The sequence below is a fragment of the Typopeltis vanoorti genome, chromosome 3 (genome assembly GCF_054136105.1).
Source record: "Typopeltis vanoorti isolate ZY-2024b chromosome 3, IOZ_Tvanoo_1.0, whole genome shotgun sequence".
NCBI lineage: Eukaryota > Metazoa > Arthropoda > Arachnida > Uropygi > Thelyphonidae > Typopeltis > Typopeltis vanoorti.
Genome location: NC_143551.1, coordinates 71227046 through 71242856, shown reverse-complemented (window position 1 = coordinate 71242856; position 15811 = coordinate 71227046). Strand labels below are relative to the sequence as shown.

Below are 15811 nucleotides of genomic sequence, written 5' to 3'. Positions count from 1 at the left end.
TGTGCGTCGATTTATTAATATGGATGAGACTTGGATTCAGCATTACACACCAGAATCCAAACAGCAGTCAAAACAGTGGACAGAAGCCGGTTGTGCAGCGCCAAAGAAGACAAAGTCGGTTCCATCAGCAGGAAAGGTCATGGCATCGGTGTTTTGGGATGCTAAAGGCGTTTTGTTTATTAATTATCTTGAAAAGGGTAAAACAATAACCAGGAATATTATTCTGATCTTTTAACCAGACTAGACGAAATAATTCTTGAGAAAAGACCCGTTTGCAGGAGAAAAAAATCACCTTACATCAGTACAATGCACCTGCCCACAAAAGTGTTTTGGCAATGGGAAAATTAAGGGACCTGCATTATGAATTGTTGGAACATCCACCCTTATATATATATATATATATATATATATATATATATATATATACACGACTCACAAACGGAGGTCGCAAGACCTATAACACGTAAATGACTAGTTTGGGGGGAAGACTGAGTGAGCGAGGTTCCAGAAAACAGAGAGAGAGATGGAATAAAAGAGGAGGAGGAGAAGTTGGTGATAACTTTCGAAATAGATGGTAAATGGAATTACTGGCAGTAGAGTATATACTCTCTGGTTGTAAACTAAAGTGCACTGAATATATATCCAACCAAACGAGCAAGAAAGCGTTCGCAGATACTCTGCCACTGTGATGGTTCGTTGACTTCTCGTGCCTTATTGCTTGTGAGGCTAATTGAGTATTTAAATCATCTCTGATACATAGATTCAGTTGGTGCCCTAGAATTATTAGCTAGGAATTGATAATAATGCCGAAACTCGATTGTTCCTTCATTTCTAACACTGCTTGTGGAGAATAAATAGTTGTCCGTTGTACGCGTAGTCGGCCTGGAAGATTAGACAATAGGTATAAGTACCTATAATCTAATCTTCAGGGTTATCGCAACACACTGTGCTTCGAAGGCATATTAGATAATTCCTTGGAACAAAAAAAAAAAAACAGCCTTCCCTTTTAATTCTTTAGGCACGAGATCGATCCCGCTTTGAATAATTTGTATGGTCAACTCTCCGTAACTCTTATTATTCTAATCTTGTAGTGGTCAAATCCAGAGCTCCCCGGAAGAATTTACTGATTTCGACAGAAGATGAGTGCATTAATCTCTCTGGAGATGGAAATATTGGTTCTCTGGGGGTGTATAACAAACTGGACCATTGCTATCTAGTTACATGTAGAAGCATTTATTATGTAACACTTTTTATATATGTACATGCTAGGATGAATGATTGGCAATTAGATGTCGCATACTCCTTATGACTAGCGTTTACTGTCTAAAATTCTTTACAGAATTCATATGATCACTGCCCCAAAAAAGTTATCTTACTTTGCACCCAGTAATGACCAAAGTTAATTGTTCTCTATAGCAATTTGCACCACTTTATACTTCAATTTTTGTTCTTTTCTTAAAATTTGAGGGCTGCATAAAATATTCAGACTATGTTATAAAGCCAGAGACCTCTAGAGTCCAAAAAAGACGAAAACATCTCTAGAGACAAGTATAAATCCAATAATGAAAAGGTTAATGTAGGTTGGATTTCTTTCCGTTATAATGACCATCCATACTCTTCGAATGATGGCACCAGTTAGTATCGAAATGTTGTTCTATTATTTTTGCGAAGTACCTCATCAATCTATGCACATAAGGTTCTTTGATTTTAGTCCCGGAGCTAAGACTTCCATGAAGCCTGATTAGATCCAAAGAGATTTTATCATGGCAGTTAAGAGACGTTCTTCGGTATCTAACCTTGCCTAACATTATTGTAAATAAAATCCGAGCCTCAGTGAGCGGGAGAGAGAGATATCTCAACCGCATCACTTGTGGCTTCTGCAGCTTCTGTAGCAGAAATAGATAAAAAGCAATTCACTCAAACTCTGAAATCTGCCAGTCCGTTGTTTAAAATATCATTCCCATATTTATTCTACATAAATAAGGATAATATTTTCATAGCATATGCACTTTAATATTTCATATATATATATATATGGAAGTATTGCATTTTGAACCTAAAAACCCGAACAGATTGTGGTCCCCAGTGTTCTAAACAAATTGAAACATGATGAAATTTATCACGAAGTTTGTACTCCTTTTTTATGAATAAATAGGAGCATCAGTGTCATGCTTAGGCACCACTCTTCCAACAAGCATTTCGGTAATGGATTTTGTTTATTTATCATTTGAAAATGAAAATTCCATCAGTTACTAAGTTTATATCTGCTTTTGTAGCTACTGATTTCTATCGTGCTACTAAAATGATGCCAGTCGGCTATGCGGAAGGGTAAAAAAGCTTGGGCGTATTTTTATTTTCCTCCCTAACTCGACTTTGACTTAATACACCATTACTTCTCTGAAACATATTCCGAAACATTTTTTCGGCTGCATTTTATGTCATAAGGAAACGTCTTTGACATAGTGCATTTAATAACCTTTATGAACGTTTACGAGATTAGAAGATATTCAATTGCAGTTGAGGAAAATTTTGTGTTTAAGTTACATGAGACTATTACTTATTTCCCAGTTTTATAGTTTTTAATATATTAAATAGAATCACGATTCTCTTTAATAGAATAATTAATTTGTATCGCTAGTTATTTTATTATTAGTTATTTATATAGAATAATCTTGATATGTACTTGTGATAAAAAGTTCAGTATATATACCAGTATATACACATGCAAAATGCGGCTTATTTTGCAATTTGTTTAAAATTTTAATTAGCCTTTATTATTAAAGATTTTTTTTCTCTCTCTCTCTCTATATATATATATTTCTGTCTCTCTGAAGATAGAGTGGCTGCCCTACATATCTGTTAAAATCATGTAACTCTATAAAGCAATATAATTTTACCTGCCCACATATGGGAAACAGTTATTCAAAATATCCGGTGATTATATTGAAGGAAGCTATAAATATATGAAAATAAAAACAAAACCCCTTATTTCTCATTTTTTTTACTTTTCAGTCCTCTTTGTTTTAGCTGTTCACCGGGATTAAATGACTTTTTCCCATTTGCACAACTCTACACGAAAATGTTTCAACTCTTAATACAGCGCTTACAAAATAACGAAATCCGCTCCAGTCATGTCCCTTATGTATATATTTGATTGAACTTATTCTACACATGTAAGCAATGTTTCTCAACTTTTTTTTTCTTGGTGTAAACACTGCTTATTTTTTTTTCCGATGGCGATCCCTCAACTATTAATGGGGAAACCCTAATTAATTCAAGAGCAGATAAGCCATGTAACGATGGGTAGGTGGTTGAAAACAGTATTAATATTGTCATAGATTTCATTATGAAGTTGGGACGCTCATTCTCGATATTTAGCCAAATTCACAATAAACACAGAACTAATAACCGATGAGGTAGAAGAACTATACCAAATAAACTAAGAGCATTGCACATTACAATATTATTAGTATCACTGTGCACATGCGCATATTTTTCCTAACAAGAACTAGTGTCATGATGCCGTTTTCAATGAGCCTATTTTGCATATCACAATGGTTCTCTATCACAGCCGCTGTTATCACTCGTATTATGGCGCGATGCCGAGCTATAGAGTTTTATTTTATATATATTTTTTTAAATCTTAACTATAATTTGAGGAACTCTGTGGATCAGGGTAGTGAGAATATATGCTATTAAACATTATTAAAAAAGAAATGATATATTTATTAATTATACTGGTAAAATGAAATTTTTCTTGCTTTTTGTCCAGCAAAATCTCCCACACTTTAAATTTCTTGCTTCGGGACACGATCGGGTCCAGAGGCTCCTCAAGAAGTGAGTGATGCATTGGTCAGGATCTGCTGTGGATCCTGACCAATGGAATTCATACTAGTGGTCCCTAATTAGTTGACTTTCTCCAGGTAAAAAGTTTACTGTTCATGACCTCCTCCATTACTTTGGACAGACCGAAGTGGTGCATTGGTCGATAGTTTGATGTTGGGCATTTATCTCCTTTTTTTTTTGGAATCGACTTAACGTGAGCTTGATTCCATGCTGTGTGGTGGATGACAGTTAAAGATTATGCTTAGTTGTGTATTTGCTTTGGTTTGATTAAAATACGAATCTTGTGTCCAATATGATTAAACTTCAATAGGAGTGAGATGTGCAGAAAATCAGCATAATGTGTACACCATCAAACCAGTGTGCAATAAGAAATATGAAAGGTTTGTCTTAATTTGATATCACACAGCTAAACGCGTGGTTCCTATCAATAAGATGGCAGCAATTTTACGGCCATTTTGAACAGAAGGAAGCGCGTTTATGTCCAGTGGATATTCCTAAAAGCTAAGCGAAAGGGAGAATTTTTTTTTCAATTTAATATAAAAACAACAAAATATAAACTTACATTTATCTTAGCTGAGCCACGACGCAAAGAATATTTTTATGGACTTTTCAGCTGAAGGTGAATTAGCCAGTGTCATATGGTGGCGACAGATTTTTCCCTCCACGATAATTATTTATTTATTTTTTTCTTCTCTCAAAGCATACATGCCAACTGGAGAGCATAGTAATTAACAGTCATAACACTGTTATGATAGCCTTAGTTGATTCGACTGAATTTTTCTCAGAAAGTGTGCCAATAATTGATCATACTTTCAGTATGAACAATTTAAGGAATGCACACTAAATTCTTTTATTAAACAGAAAAAAAATGCTATTTGAATCTATTTTACGTACTGCTCATTGTTACTGATGAGATTCTGAACAGTCTAAACTTTTTTAGCCTGAAATCAATAAAATATTTAATGATTGGAAATATCCATTGTCATATCTGTAGGTAGGTAGGTAGACCGGTCCCAGTTTGAAAAATGATACGCTCCATTTCAACATCAGTTAAAACAAGAATGCTCGTTTGAAATTTGGACTAAGAACTAATTTATAGCCATTCCAGGCTGCGAGAATTGTTGCACGTCAACTTATGGCCAACAACAATGCACTATTGCAAACTGGTATCTCTTGTTCCTTTTAATCTTAGCTTGAATATTTAAGAAAACAGCCTATTTTAGCAACAGTATACATCATTCGACTGACAGAGATCCTAAAATCAATTTCATCTTCTTTATTTTTAGAACTCAACTTCTGTTTGTCAGTTTTACGCTTAAGACTATACCTTTAATCACTATACCCTTGGTCTACTATATCTGTATATTACGTGTTTTTCTGGCTGGTTTGCTGGGATGAAAAACCAGAGTTTCCGGGAGTAAAAAATCTTCCACCTTCGTATAAGACTGGCTAACTCACTTTCAGTTGAAAAGCTCTAAGAACTATTCTTCGCTTCCTAGACATGATTCGAACCCGCATATTTCCAACCGAAGGGTATCACCGAAACCATCTGAGGCTTTAGCTTCCAACTTAAAAAAAAAAAGTGCAATTACCAACCGCGTATTGTTCATATCTGTTTGTGCAAAATTCTTGTTTAGCGGCTTTTGACCCTATAAATTTATTTTCTCAAATTTCAAAATTATGTAAACAATAAGTGGTCGAATTATATTTCATCCCTTTTACATTGTTCAAGTAATCAGAACTGGAATGGAATAATGTATTTACATCTAGAGAAAAGCCCCCCCCCCTTAGGTTACCTTACACTATTTGTTAAAATATGGAACTCATTTATGTTAAAACCTGCTTTGTTCTATGTCTTCGACCTTTAAATATTTTTAGAAATCAGTTCGATATACTGTTGGAATCTTTTCTTTCATGATAAATGGACAACTTTGTTTTCTTTTCTTCAAGATCTTGTATAGGCGAAATATTTTGGAGAAAACAATGTAATTAAACTTTATAATCTAATAGGTGCGGTGTAAAAGGAAGCAAAAGAGTTTAATTGAACATTTTGTTCAAGCCATTCCACGCTGCGAGAATTGTTGCACGTTAACTTACGGCCAACAATAATGCAACATTACAAACTGGTATCTATTGTTCGTTTTAATCTTAGCCTGAATATTTAAGAAAACAGCCTGTTTTAACAACAATATGAAGCATTTGTCTCATTACTGTGAAGAGCAAATTTCGCCCAGTTATATTATCCTCTTTGTTCTTTATACATTCTTCTTGTCATTAACGTATGTTCTACTGGACGAATATTTAACGCTTGTCCAGTATGTTCATTATTTTTTTTTAATTTTCTTACTTCATTATTCGTCGAATTAATACAAGTATACAGTGGAAACCCGCTGCAAACGTTATCCAATATGAGTTTCAGCTTACAGGAATTCATTTCCATCTCAAAAATAATGTTAGATTTATTCCAGAATTGTTGTATATTTCATTTCATTAAGAATTCTCGATTAAAGATATGTCAAGTTAGCGAATGATGTGTGATATATAGTATGCTGTGTTTTGTAAACTTGGTACTCAATTTTGCTAGTAGACATCGTAACATTTGCTTCAAATCCGTTATATACCTGAGTATGAAGCTTTATAGCATGACGTGTTCTTCCAGTATGTTCTTAATTTATATGATAATGCCTTTTGTGATAAAATAAACATAGGACAAGTTAATATCGGATTAAAATTCAGATTAAAGTCTGTATTCTCTATATCCAATAAATATTCAACAAACGTTCCATGCAAGCCTTGGGAAATTGATAGCAGTTTATGTCAGTTACTTTTCTTAAGATCGTAAAAGTTCTTCCTGGGTTTATGTTGCTCCTGTCGTACACTTGCGAATGTGATAGCAAGTTTGAAATTCAGGAGCTACCACATAATATATAACTTCCTTATATAACTCTACTGCTATTATCATGTTGTCATATTTTAATTAAGATGAAGTTATTAATTGATATTATGGAGGTTATAAAAGGAAATAAAAGGAAAGCGAAAGAACGAAAAAAAAAGGAAAAAAAAACAGAATTTAATATAATCAAAATTAGACGACTCACAATATAGTACGTTATAAATTTTAGCTTTTGCTAAAAGTTAAATTATCTTGGGATCCCATAATAGTATACTGGTCTTTCATGATTAGGGATTCCATGATGGTATATGGCAGTGATTTTCAACCTTTTTCATAATATGGCCAACCTAGGACTCTAATTATTAAAATTCTGCGGCACACTAAAAATATATTCTTTTAATTTTTTTGACGATCTGGAAAAAAATAGACATACTTTTGATTGATTTACACACACACACAAGATATTAATAATAGTAATTACTTATCCTTTTTGCTAGAAAATAATTTAAACTGTATATCTGACATTTTGAGTAAGAAAAATAATACTCAAAATTATTTTTAAACATTTTTATTATTTTTTTCAAATGAATATTAAATGTATTAAATAATATACATACTTGCAGATTTTAATGAGATATCTAAGCCTTGATGTTGTTTCAGAATGTATTTTGTGCGATGTCGAATTTTAGACAGGCGTACTCTTAAATCATCTTCCAAGGCTTCCAGCCGCGATATATTTTTGTTCTTAATAATATTCATTGCGGAAAAAGCTTGATTCGCACAAATATGACGTGGAGAATGGAAGAAGTACTTCTATTGTTTTTTTTTTTTTTGGTAGTATTGGAAAATCCACTTCTTAGAGATAACCAAAACGAAGTAGTATCTATTGTTGAATGTTTTAGTTTTAAACCGCTGTCATCTCTTATATCTGCTAATTCGTCCTCTTCTGTAATCTTTAAATTTCCCAATTTACACGCGCTAAAGACAAACGAATCTCTTATTCAATCGAAGGATGATATGCGAAGTGAGGGAAAATATTTTTCAATATTTGTATTTAATAATCTTAAGATTTGTAAAATTAGATCTATTAGATTTTCATTCAGTTTGCAATTTTTCGTTAGTTCAAACATCTTTACTGCATTTTCTTTTCGGATTCTTTCTTCCCAAAGCATTAGTTTTTCCTTAAATGCGTTAATTTTGTCAGTTGAAGTAAGAATATTTTCACAGTATCACTGCAGACTTTTATTAAGTGTATTTAAAAATTGAAATAAATCAGCACGAAATGCAACCTTACTGCACCAAAACTCGTCACTAAGAAAATCTGATAACTCAGATTGCTGAGTTGTCAAAAAAATTAGAATTTTCTCTTTTAGTTCATAAAATCTTGATAAAACTCGTTCACGAGATAACCGTCTCACTTCTTTATGTATTAACAACTGCGTGTAAGAAGCTTCCATTGAGGAGCATAGTGCTGCAAACAATCTCGATTTTAACGGCTTGGCTTTTATATAATTGACAATTTTGATAGTCTCGTCTAGTACTTTTCTAAGCTCAGGTACCAATGATTTTGACGCTAGTACTTCTTTGTGGAGAAAACAATGTGTAAAAATAATTCCAGGATTCTTATTTTGAGCCAGTGTAACAAATCCTTTCGCATTTCCTGACATTGAGAAGGCACCATCCGTGCAAATACTAATGCAAGAATCCCAAGACAAGTTATGTCAAAGTAATTATCAACAACTTCAAAAATATCTTGGCCCTTCGTTGTTTCCGGGAGTGGCCGACAAAATAAAAACTGTTCTATAATATATTCCTTATAAATAAATGTACTGAAGGCTAGAAGTTGAGCTTTACAGTTACATCAATTGGTTCGTCCAACTGAATAGCAAACATATCTCCTTCTTTAATGTGAGATACCACTTGCAACTCAACATCTTTGGCCAAATCCTGAATACGCCAATAAATGCTGTTATCTGACATAGGAATATTTAAAATCTCCTTTTCATATTCCTCGCCAAACATGATATTAACAATTTTATAGCATGCTGGTAGAATTACAGATTCTGCAATTGTGTGACAATTTCGGCGATTGCGTAACTGGCTTCTTGGGCTTTTTCGGACACAATTACAAATTTAGTCCATCTTTTTGCTTGAATAATAGTTTTATCTAGTACAAGTCTTTTGAAATATTCAGCCGGTTTTTCGCTCAAGTGAGAATGTTTAGATTGTAAATGTCTTTTTAATTTACTTGGAACCATTGCGTTGTTTGCTAACTTTTCGCCACAAACTACGCATGTAGGACGTGGCGGATCTTCTTGACTGGAAATAAAGCCAAATGACAAATAAGTTTCGTCGTAATGGCGAACGTTCGTTTTTAATTTAGTTTTAGAAGACCGAGTACTAGATATGGTATCAGCTGCTGATGTACTGGGCAAAACTATATTCACTTTCTTCATTGTCTTCAAATTTTCGTTTTTTATTACAAATTTATCCATGTTAAAGGAATACTATTGAATAAAATTAACTGAATGAAAAAAAATCATAATAAATAAATAAAAGAACTCTTACCAGTTACCTTGAAAATAAAAGAATTAAATGAAGTTATTTGTGAACACACTCATCAAAAGATTAAAGCTAATTAACACACAATTTTAAACCCATTCACCAACGTAAGTTTCGTAAAATATAAATAAGGGAGCTTCAGGTGCGGATGGAAGACCAGACACTAATAAATAAATGCGCAAATTACGACATTATTTCTTTCAATTAATTTGTTTTCACATATCTCGCGGTACACCAGTTGAAAATCGCTGATATATGGTATTTCGCTTTGGGAGAAAGGAGTTCCAACGTGTGAACAGTACTATTTTATTTATATGGATCAGACGGAACTGCTTGGCTTTATTGGTATATAGTGGAAGGGACAATACGTTATTTTGTTTAATTGGCAATTAGGCAAACTTATGGTTATGAACGTTATCGCAGCTGCATTCATTTTAATTGTATTTCTAATAGACGCAGTTTTAATTCTCTTTCTTACAAATCAATCATTATGACACTCTCGATGTCATGCATATGTTTATATTCAGCAGAGACTGCTATTTCGTTGTTGAGTTATCTTATTCTTTTTTCAGGGATTTTTTGTTATTGTTTTTGTCGTCGTCTTTTTAAAACGATCAGAGATGAAAATTGCGCTCTCATCAGTGCATTAGTAAGCCAGGCTTTACATTTCTAGTGGATCCTATGTTATTCACATCACTTCTTGTTTGGTACCGGAAACTACAGACTGCATTTTACTTCTGAGAAGATCCTGTAATTTGTGGCTTTATTTAAGCACTATTTTATAGTTGAAGAGTTCAAATATATGGTTTATGTATTTATGAACATGTTTGGAAAGAAGTCAACGGACACCATAATGTGAGGAACAACCATCCATCTCACCCACCTTCATAAGATATAAGATATAGAGGGCCTATATCTTCATAAGATATAGGCCCTCCTTTTACTGAGATCACTGGAACAATCCTACGGAGCATACTTTCCACAAGCGTACGATAGCGATCAATGAGAATTTTGGACCATTCTTCCTGCATGCATGTAATGAGATCCTGGACAGTTTGGGGCAGACGTCGCTTGATCTCACCCGACTCTCAGTTCATTCCAAAGATGTTCAGTAGGGTTGAGATCAGGGCTCTGTGGAGGCCAGTCAAGCGTGGTGACGTTCATGTCCACAAACCACGCAGTTAAAGCAGCAGCAGCAGCAGCAGCCTTACGACACGGTGCATTGCCTTGCTGAAAGAGACAATAGTCATTTCCGTAGAAACGTCACAAAGTAGGAAGTGCATTGTCCTTAATGTTCAGATATCTCTTGGAGTTCAATATTCGCGGCACCACAAACAGAGGTCCGAGGCCAAACCAGGAAAAACATGACCATACCATCACACTGCCATCTCCAAATTTCAATTTCATAGTTGGGTTTATGTACTCTCGTAAGAGACTTTCACTGGGCTTCCCGCACCCTTCCATCTGCTCGGTAGGGGATGTGGCGTGATTTGTCGCTCCATAACACAGCTTTCCAATCTTTCGCGTCCTAAGGTACACGCTCTTTGCACCACTGAAGACGAAGCTGCTTGTTGGTTCGAGTAACGGGGCTTGCATATTGTGGTCCTATTAATGAAACCCATGTAGTGAGTCTCGGTTCTGAATGCATTTGTGCAGATTCCTGTTTTCCAGTGGATGCCCCGAACTCCGCATTCGACGTGTCGGCCGAATGGCTGCTTTTATCCTTAGTAGTACGCTACGGTCACGTTCGGTGAATGTGGTGAGTCATCCACTGCGGGTAGCACTTTCAGTTGACTCCATGCTTTTCCAAATCACTATAGTATCATTGACTGTTGACTTGGGAAGGCCCAGTTTATCAACAATTTGCCGAACTAGGCCTGCAATATGGTATCCTATCACAATGCCTAATTTCAAATTCTGTCAGTTCTCTTCTCGCAGCCATTTCACCCGGACATAGTTGCACTGACTATAAACACGTGATTCGATGGGGGTGTCAGTTGATAGCCCCATGGGCACATTAACTAATTTGGGATACTGTTGTTTTAAGAAAATATATTTTAATAATTTATTTCTTGATTTAATGTAATGGTAGATGTCCAGTATTTGAAAGCGGTAATTGATTTTTAACATTGTAGGACCTGACTGCATGCGATATATAAAAGTCTCAATATTTGTTGTTTTATGATTGGTTTTAGTTGCCATACATGATGGCTTAATTTGCTGAAAATTAAATTTAATAAATAATAAAATTATGAATAGAATCCGCAGAAATTATAATTTTTGTAAGTTGGAGGATATCAGTTAAAGTTAATTTCAGTATCTTAATTTACTGTATATTTCTGCGAGATTTACGATACGTTGTTCCAATGTAAAATTTGAAGCACGAAAAGATGACGTGTGTTGCTTATTATTTTTATTTAAACAGTATGCAGGAAAAAAACTTTCACTTGAGCATATTCTTGGAAATGGCAACGTAGAACGTTTATCATTGAAAAATCCTTAGAGGAAATTGCTTACGCAAATGATCAGGCTATCAGCATAATGACAGAGAGATGACAGTGGAGCAGTACCATTTTGTGGAGCTCGAAGTGTTACATTGGTGTCTTCTGAACTTTCCACAATTCACTCTGTGTGTGTGTGTGTGTGTGTGTGTGTGTGTGTGTGTGTGTGTGTGTGTGTGTGTGTGTGTGTGTGTGTGTGTGTGTGCGTGTGTGTGTTGAATGAGACTGAATATCGTTCAGTGTCGCGTTGATGAAGAAGTAACAATGGACGCTACTACCATTGATGTAACATCCTTTGGGGGAGCGAACAATACGACAATGGAAGACGATTGATGTACGTAGAGTCAAGAAAATGTTTTCATAAGATTTGTAAAGTCTCCGATGAAATCCAGCATAATGCAGTTGTTCCCATGACTGATTCTTCCTGATATTCAAAGAAAAATCTGCCATTCAACTCCTGTTTTTACTTGGCACAAATTGAATCCGTTCATTTGACATAAATCGAATCTGTCTTAGCCGAAAATTGACTTAAACGGTATGTGTGGTCATTTTCGTGTGGCGGCATTTTCTGGTTTACAAAACAGAAAACCTCTCGCTTTTTGGCTCATGACTATTATTATTATTATTATTATTATTATTATTATACACAATCCCAAAATGCAAATACATTTTATTTATTAAGGAAGCGATACTTTCAATAGTTTTCGTTATCCTTATACCAAATGAGGCACTAGTTTGTTCATAAAAAAATGAGTGAGATTCGTGTTTGTTCACAGATAAATGTGGACAAGTTGGGAACAAAACATAAAACTTTTATCCGTTCAAATTTGCCATGCTTGTTGAAATGTGTCTTAGCATAAAGCTAGCAATACGTTGGCCCTTCATACAACGACTTTGGTTGTTATATGAGGATGATAATAAGTGTACTGCCCTTTCTCATTTGAGATGAGCTGCGCCCCTTTTATTGCCTTTTTTCCGAGGCCCAAAGATGTGAATATCAGGACAGGCAACGTGATTCTAACCACTCGTAGAGGTTGGTAAATTAGGAAGTTGATGATGTTATGTCATGTCCAGGTATTTCGTCAGTCTATATCCCCATAACCAAAGCATTAAAATAACTTTTCATATATATGGATCGAATCGTCACTTTCCTGGCAATATCCCAACGAATGTGACCAATGTTACACACTAAACATGTTCTCTTACACTTTTTCCCATATAGTCCTTTTTAGCTATCTATTTTCTTAAGCATTGACGTTTTTTTTGTTTTTTTTTCCCTCACTAAAAACGAATCGCCATGCGTATTTCAGTTTTATCTGTTCTCATTAGTTTCACTCGTCTCCCTCAATGACAACGCAACATTCTCTCAGTTAATTACTGAGATATAGGTCTTTGTTGTTGTTGTTGTCGTCGTCGTTCGTCATTTATGGCACTGCCATCCAGGAAAGGAAGAAAACTTATAGCACTAACCGTACGTGCTCTTAGGTTGAATAATCCAGGCAGTCGATTCTAGAGACCAAACATGATACTTATTCAAGCTGCATCAGGCCTCCATTGAGAACACCATGCGATAAAAACTCTCTACTACTTAAAAAAGGTGTTTCCACTTTTCATATGAACCACTATTATAATAATTCAGAATTATTCATAATTGCAAATATAACCCACAGTGACTACTAAGTCATATAAATCATTTGTATTTTATGCTTTTTCCCTCCCAGGACAACTTGCCTTTAGAAGAAAGTCGTGCAATTCAAATTCTTCCAACGGAACTTAGGATCAGCAACCTACGACAAACAGACATTGGAGATTATGTATGTATGGCGCGGAATAGGGAAGGCAGTGTGACTGCAACTTGCAAAGTCATCGTTGCTGGTAAGTACGCGTTTGGAGAAATATTACATCGTTGTTGTTATTGGATACGTAATAGATTATAACAGTGATTTTCTGATGCCAGAAATACAGCCCTAGCCATAGTATTTTTACTTAATTCTTTTAAAAATTACTGTGAATCACTTAATTCTTACATTTAAAAGTTTCAAAGTTGTTCGTAATTCCTTCAAATACACGAGTACGTTTAGAAGTCAAAGATTTAAGTAATTAAATTAATCGTCTGTCGTTTGCTTGAAATGCTAATGTTCTTTTTTTCTTCGTTCTTTTTTTAATAATAATAATAATCCGCATTATTTCCAAGCCCTTAAAGGTCCAAATTGGCTGTCATATCAATAATTTTTAGGACTTTAGGATAAGGGTTGATACATATGTATTTCATAATTATTCATTATGAAATTTGTCTGAGATATGAGTTTAAATGGAATCCGAAAGTCACAATATATTATTATTTGTTATTCTCACATAATTATTTTAATATCAGTCTTAAATCAGGAACGTTATCTTTGTAGGCTAATTAGGCCTACTCTATCATTGCATGACTGGTTGTAGGAGTGGGCAGTGTCTACGCTTTTGAACTAAGGCTTTGCTTAAAAGTAGCACAGATGTTTATAGAAATCTTTAAATGGTTGATGCGCATTGCCAAGTGTGTTGGAACTTTTTCAAACTTAAAGTGACTTGAAATCTTGGCCGGAGTACCGCAGGGATCCCTACTGGCTCCATTGCTGTTCTCTGTATACATGTCAGATATCCCGTACAACCCAATGTCATCCATCATGGCCCTGTATGGGGATGACACAGCATTGTTAGCCAGATCTCTCCGACCACACTTTGTTACTAGAAAGCTTCAAGTAAACCTTCTGAAGTTAGAAAGATGGTTCTCCAAATGGAAACTGTAAGTAAATCCCCAAAATGCACAGCCATTATCTTCACGAAAAGGTCAATATCTCCTGCAGGAGACGTCTTACTATTCAATACCAAAATTCCCTGGTGGACAGAAACAAAATACCTTGATGTCATCCTCGACAAAAAATTAACTTTTAACCAACACATCAAGGTAACGTGTGCAAAGGCATCTAAATCCATCGCCCAGATCTACCCCCTAATTAACAGAAACAGCAAGTTAAACATGAGAATCAAATTACTTTTATACCAGCTGATGATTCGTCCTATAGTCACTCACGCTTCTCCAGCCAGAATCCACTACAAATATTACCAAACTTCAACGTGTATAAAACAAGTGCTTGCGAATGATACTGAACGCCCCATGGTTCGTCAGAAATAATCAACTCCATCGAGACACAAATATTCCTTATATTTTCTCTTTCCTACAATCTTTAGCAACAAAATTCTTCCTACCATAGATGGCAACACTATCGGCAAGATTTTTGTTTTCTAAGTTTACATCCGTCATAAACATCCATGTGAAATTGCAAGTCATTCTATCAAATAGTTTGTTTTATGAGCTGTCTGAAGCAAAAGTGTTGTCTATATCCCTTGAAATGGATAAAATTGAGTATCGTGCGGTTATGAATTCTTTCTAAAAGAAGGTTTAACGCCAAAAGAAATTCAAAGAAAAAGAAGGAGCAGAAGGTCGACTACCATTTGAACAGAAGACAAGCATACAGTAGTGCAGTTGGCTCTTATAAAAAGTCTGCTTTAGATTTGTTTTGCAGTTGTTACCAGCTGTAGTACACTGATGTCCAAAAGCCAAGGACGAACTACATTTTTACCTGTATATGAAAATATTTTCATGACTACAGCCAAATGTGGACATAAATTATTGACAGCATACTAATAAATTATATTACACCAAAAATGTGTTATAAATTTCGTATATAAATTAAATTTCAATACGTTTTCAACAAAACTTACAAATTTCCTAAGAACTAGTTAAGGAATTAATGAACAGTGCTTACAGAAAACTATGCAGAGAGACATTTTAGTATGGAATAGGTCCACCCTGAAATGCGTTGCAGCTCCCACAACATATTACCATGCTTAGCATCAAGTGATTCAGGAGTTCTTCAAGCAAACTACCCACTCCTCCTTCAGAGCAAACGATAAGGCCTTGTTTGTTTCCTGCAATGCGTCTCCCTATTGTCTCCTAAACGTGTTC

General features: G+C 34.9%; 1 protein-coding gene across 4 annotated transcripts in view; it reads left to right on the top strand.

Moving 5' to 3' along the window:
* Positions 1-15811, top strand: part of LOC150108248 (protein turtle-like) — a 1021857-nt gene that overhangs the window by 179146 nt on the left and 826900 nt on the right. For all 4 annotated transcript variants that reach the window (XR_016548124.1, XM_090390663.1, XM_090390666.1 and 1 more), the window contains exon 4: positions 13524-13677. Coding sequence is in view for 3 of the 4 variants with exons in the window: in XM_090390663.1 (XP_090246789.1) it covers positions 13524-13677 (154 nt within the window). In the remaining variant the exon portion in view is untranslated. The remainder of the gene's footprint in view (positions 1-13523; positions 13678-15811) is intronic.